At 34.9% G+C, this 6,035-nt stretch overlaps 1 protein-coding gene across 1 annotated transcript; it reads right to left on the bottom strand.

Moving 5' to 3' along the window:
* Positions 1 to 1,218: 1,218 nt before the first annotated feature.
* On the bottom strand, positions 1,219 to 1,719 carry LOC133795898 (uncharacterized). The gene has a single exon (XM_062233365.1). It carries the CDS (start codon positions 1,717 to 1,719, stop codon positions 1,219 to 1,221), a length of 501 nt encoding a protein of 166 aa, XP_062089349.1.
* Positions 1,720 to 6,035: the final 4,316 nt, after the last annotated feature.

Below are 6,035 nucleotides of genomic sequence, written 5' to 3'. Positions count from 1 at the left end.
AAGAGAATATCATTTTTATTTTAATAAAATATTTTTCATTAAAACAACAAATTAAACAACTTTAATTTTGATTTACAATCTTAACTAATTAGGACTAAATTTATTATTATATGAATTATCAAATATAGACATATAACAAAAATATAGGACGCTCCTAATACCATGTTTCTACACAAATGTAATGCATGCTAATTGCATACTGTGTGGGTATATGAATGACATTTTATAATGCATGTCAAAATATTAAACATTGTAATCACATTCAAACATTTATAATAAGTAAATAAAAGTGGGTATAGTAACTTTTGAGTATTTCTAGAAAAAATGACAACACTTGCAAAAAACTACATGAAAATGTAACCTAGACTAACTAAGGCTTGATTAAGAACACTTTGATCTTGAACCTTGAGATGTAGTCTTGTTGAGCCAATGCCACCATTTTCCATATCCATTTTGAATTATACAACATTTTAATTATTTTAAATAAATTTTTAAAATAATTAAACATTGGGTTTTAACACCCAAAAGTTTCTAAGGCAATTTGAATTTGGGTAATTTTAATTCAAAAATAAAATTAAAAATAAATTAATTTTAATAAATTAAAATTCAAGATAATTTTAATTTTGATTATTTTAATTAAAACAATTTTAATTATAGAAGATAACAATTAAAATACTTTTAGTTAAGGAAAATAATTAACATTATTTCAATTAAAGAAATTTCCAAATTAAAACCATTTTAATTTAATTTCTGAATTTTTAATTAAATAAAAAAATTATTAAGGTAACAACACACTAAGCTTTATAAAAACAAAACCTAGGTGTGTACCATGGTGCGGTGGCAAAGGGTGGTCCGGCGAGGGGCTCGGCTGTGCGTGGGTGTAGAGTCCCAGAATATTTACTTAACTAGCTAATAGTGTAGTAGTAGTAGTAGTTAGTAGTAGTTTTTTTTTTTGGTAAATAAGAATCATTGTATTGCTCAAAACCAAATCATGTACACTTATAGTCTTCTTCTACCCCTATTTTTGACTTACAATCCATGTATCTAAATTTACAATTTTTGAATCCATTCTTTATCCCTATTTCGTTTTCCCTTGTACATTGATACAGTAAATCTCAGTTTTAACTCTCTTTTAATGACCTCTATAATATGATTTACATGCCAAATCTTAGATGGCCACAAAACATCATTTTGGACCCTCCATATATGGTATACTAGTCAAGTAACAGCAGCTATAAAAAATCCTTTCCTGAGTTTGCTGAGGTGTTTTGCTTTAGAAATCCATTGCAATAATGCTTGATAATGCTCTGTTTGTGCTTGGCAGCCAATCCACTCCTTCATCTTCACAAAACAGATTTTACTGTAAGTACATTGGAAGAATAGATGAGTAATATCTTCCTTGTGATCACCACACAGCAGGCATACTGTGTCCATCGCATGAAAGTATTTGCTGAGATGCTCTTTGGTTCTCAACTTCCGATGCAGTACTAACCAAAGGATATATCTATGTTTCGGAATACTACATCTCTCCCATACAAATTTACTCCATTGTACCTTGATATGTTGGTCATATAGTATATCATAACCGGATTGGATACTATATTGCACTGCCATAAACGCTGATTTATCCAATTTAGCTCTAAAGAGATCCTTAATTTCAACAATTTTCTTCCAATACCAGCTGCAATTTTGTTGCACTGCGTATGCCCACCAGTCCATCTTTTTCAAATAGATGCTATGTATCCATTTGACCCATAGATTATCCTTTTTAGAAGCTATTGCCTATACATATTTCTCTAATGCAGCAACATTCCATTATGAAATTTTCCTGAAGCCTAAACCTCCCGCAGCTTTTGGAGGGCAAACAGAGGACCAAGCAACTAAGCCTGAACCTTGAGACTCTGCCACTCCCTTCCAAAGAAAAGCTTTGCAAATGGCTTCTATATCCTTCAATAGCTGTTTTGGCAGCACCATTATTTGAGACCAATAAGAGTGGATTGACAGTAAAACATAATTAATATATGTGGCTCTGGCAATGTATGATAAATTCCGAGAACTCCACTGTTTAATCCTAGCTACCATTTTTTCAAGAATGATCCCACACTCAGCATTAGATATGCGTTTTAAACATATAGGGATGCCAAGATACCTGAATGGAAAGGAACAGCGAGTGAAACCAGAGATAGTCACCACTCTGTCAATCTCAGATTCAGACATACCACTACAATATATTGCAGATTTAGTATTATTTGGGAAGAGTCCCGAGGTCTTGGAGAATAACTTGAGCCCCCTAAGCATCCAAAGGATAGAGATGAAATCTCCATGACTGAATAATAATATGTCATCAGCAAAACATAGGTGATTCAGCTTCAAACTAGCACATTTATCATGGAATTTATAGCCTGGAGAATAGCTAAATTTAAGCATAATCCTGGATAGATCTTCCATACCAAGTACAAATAACAAGGGAGACATAGGATCTCCTTGTCTCAATCCTCTTTTAGCCTCAAAATAGCCATGCAGTGAGCCATTGATCATCAATGAAAACCTTGGTGTTCGAACACATATCATGATGAGCTGTATAAGTTTCTGAGGAAACTGAAAAGCAGTGAGCATTTCTTCAATTAAGTCCCATTCTATAGTGTCATATGCTTTCCTCAAATCCAATTTGATCATACAACTTGGTCTGCAACTTTGCCTCCCATAATTCCGAACTAAATCTTGACATATCATAATGGTGTAAGCTATATATCTACCATGAACAAACCCCCCTTGATTTTCTGCTATTAATTCAGGTAAACCTTGCTGGAGTCTTGAACATATCATCTTGGATGCTGTTTTATATCTAACATTACAACATGCAATGGGTCTAAAATCACAAACAGTATCTGGGCAAATATGCTTAGGAATGAGTGTAATGGTCATGTTATTAATCTCCCTAAGCAATTTACCCGAATTGAGGAATGATAGTACAGCTGCACTAACCTCCGAACCCACCAAATTCCAATTGTCTTGATAGAAGTAGCTGCTATATCCATCTGGTCCTAGAACTTTCAATCCTGGTATTGAGATCATTACATCCTTAACCTCCTGAGTTGAAAAATCTGTTGTGAGAGTCTGAATAAGAGCTGCATTTAGAACTGGTCCTAAATTCATGATTGACCGAGACACCTGTTTCCTTTGCATCATAACTATCCCCAACAATCCTTGATAATAATCCAAAATGGCCTTTTTTATATCAGTTGGAGAATCTACCCAAGTTCCTGCCCAGTCTTGATGGACATAATCCTATTCTGTATCCTCCTAGCCTGAAGAGAAGCATGAAAAATATGAGTATTTTCATCTCCATTAACCATCCAAACTGCTTTAGCTTTTTGAGCTAAGAATGTCATGTAAGCTTTATGATAATGAAGATAGTTTTCTTTAGCCATTTGTTCTTGATTAATCAGCCAGTCATTGAGCGAGTCCTTCTGCAATTTTTCCTGAAGCTCCTTCAATAAAAAACTTGCCTTAAATTCTGTGTGTTGTATGTCAGAAAAACCCTCTCGATTTATACTCACTAACACCTGTTTCAGTATTTTCAGTTTAGATATCACTTGAAACATTACAGTACCGGCAACTAGTATGTTCCAACTGGTCTGAACCTTGTCTTCATAACATGTTGCTTCTTTCCACATCCGAAAGTATCTAAATGGCTTCTTCTCTAATTTCAGCTCCAAGGTAAAATGAACAAGAATTGGACTATGATCGAAGATCCCTTCCGGTAGGAACACAGCTTCTAAGTTAGGAAAATATTCTGTCCATTGTGGATTAACTAAGGCCCTATCAATCTTTGAAAAGATCTTCTCCTCTACTCTCTGCTTGTTATTACACGTATAGAAACAGCCTGAAAATTTCAAATCTTCCAAATGACAAGATGTCAAGCAATCCAGAAATTTGCTTGAAATCTTAGGAGTAACCTTTTTGCCTATTCTTTCATGCAATGAGAGAATCTCATTAAAATCTCCTATCACCATCCAAGGATCAGTTATATCTACAACCAATTCTTGTAAATCATTCCATAGCTAATCCCTAGATAATTCATCATTAAAACCATACACAAAAGTGATCAAAAACCTTCCTGCCCGATTTGGAAATTGTACTAAACAATGAATTAATTGAGTAGTACATAACCTGATATCCAGAGAAAACACTCTCGGGTTCCAAGCAATTATTATTCTACCCTTATCAATCCAAGGATTGTTATTAGTGAAGCACCATCCAGAGAAAAAACTTGTGTACATAGAATCCATATTTTTATTTTTCACTTTTGTTTCAAGAAGACTAACCAAACCAACATTCTTTGAAAGAATTAAATGCTTAATCTCTCGATGTTTATGTTGGCTGTTAATCCCTCGTACATTCCAGGAAAGGATTCTATCCATTGAGTGTAGAGGGTCCTCCCCCCTCTCTTCCTGTATTGATCCTTTGTAGCAGCTCTATCCCAGAATCCTCTTCCAGCAAGTGGAATTGATTAGTCATACTACTTTGAATGGTTGTAGGTTCCTGTATCTTAACCCCTTTTACAACTAACTGGAAACCTTCTGCATCTACATTGACTTTACTTGAAGTTGGCGTTGAAACCCTCTGTTTAGGAACCCATTCTTGTTTGACTAGCTTACTCTTCCTGCATAAGTGAGTTTCATGTCCTCAGCCAGATCAGTTCGTACAAATAGTGGGCTTCCATTCATATTCCACAAAAATGTCTACTTCCTGATCATATTCATTCAAAAAACTTATATGAGAAGGAAAATCCTGTGTCATGGTCACCTCAATAAGAATTCTGGGGTATGCTAATCGGTCCCTGTTTTTAGTAATGGAGTCAACTTGAATCGGCTTCCCAATCTGATCCACTATCTTGAAAAGTGATCTATCACCCCAATATTTAATATCCAGTCCTCCCAATTGAATCCAAGTCGGAACTGAATCTATGTCTTCTTTAGAGAAATCATCAACAGGATTCCAAGGCTTCATTATCAGAGGTTTTTTCCCAAAAAACAAGTAGCCTCCATCCAATACTCGATCTCTCACTTCCATGGACAGAAATCGAATTATGAAAATACCTGATGAAATAATCCCTACTTTGTCTACTTGATCTTTCCATAGTTTTCTCACGAAACCCTCTAGGATTCGAATTGGTGGATTAGCACCAAGCACATAGCAGACGATTGAAGATTGCCAAAAATTCACCTCCTCAGCTATATCCTCAACATCTATTTTGACTCCTGAAGTCCTCTCCTAATTCATAGCATATCATTTTTCTACAACAATCTTCTTTTTGGACCCAGTATAATTCACATCAGAAGAGTTAGATTGTAAAATCGAAGTTGAAACAGTCTTACCCATATCTACATCCTGCATTGCTTGCTTGGAGACCGATAACCAATCTTCTACATTCGTACAGATTTCCTATCGAGGCACTAGTGTGGTTTCATCAAGCACTCGTTTCTCACCTGCTCCTTGCTCATCCTCTGACACCTCCAATTCTTGAATCCCTAAAATGGCATCAATAGATCGAGTTTTGATGACCCTATCAGCAGATGACGATCCTGTTCTCTTGCACTTGCTCTTTGATTTGCCCTTCCCCCCATTCTTTTATCCCTTTGCCATGGCGCCGATGAGAATCACCGAGGGGAAAAAGAGCGGGAAAAAAACTTTCAATTAGTTAGTAGTAGTTTGTAGTATGTTAGATTCTGTGGATTTTGGTTCAAGCCGGAACTTAGTTGGAAACTCATAGCAATAGTTATGAATTTTATAAGTTTAACCTATAGTTTAAGAATATTAATTATAACATAAGGTTTGATTAATATTGCTGGTCCTAGATGTGTTATTTATTATACTATAAGGTTTAGATAGAATTAATAAGATCATGACACTTTTTCGTGTGCATGTTTATTTAAGGATTTAATTATAGTTTAAATAAAAGAAAGTTCAAGAAAGCTCTAGAATCTTCCAAAACCATTAGGAGCATGACATTTGTCACAATCTTGTTTATT

The sequence above is a fragment of the Humulus lupulus genome, chromosome 8 (genome assembly GCF_963169125.1).
Source record: "Humulus lupulus chromosome 8, drHumLupu1.1, whole genome shotgun sequence".
Lineage (NCBI taxonomy): Eukaryota > Viridiplantae > Streptophyta > Magnoliopsida > Rosales > Cannabaceae > Humulus > Humulus lupulus.
The sequence above is the reverse complement of the archived record's forward strand: the minus strand, read 5'-3'. Positions and strand labels throughout refer to the sequence as shown.

Coding starts and splice junctions, on each gene's coding strand:
- LOC133795898 (XM_062233365.1), bottom strand. CDS start 1,719: ATGGACTGGTGGGCATACGCAGTGCAACAAAATTGCAGCTGGTATTGG.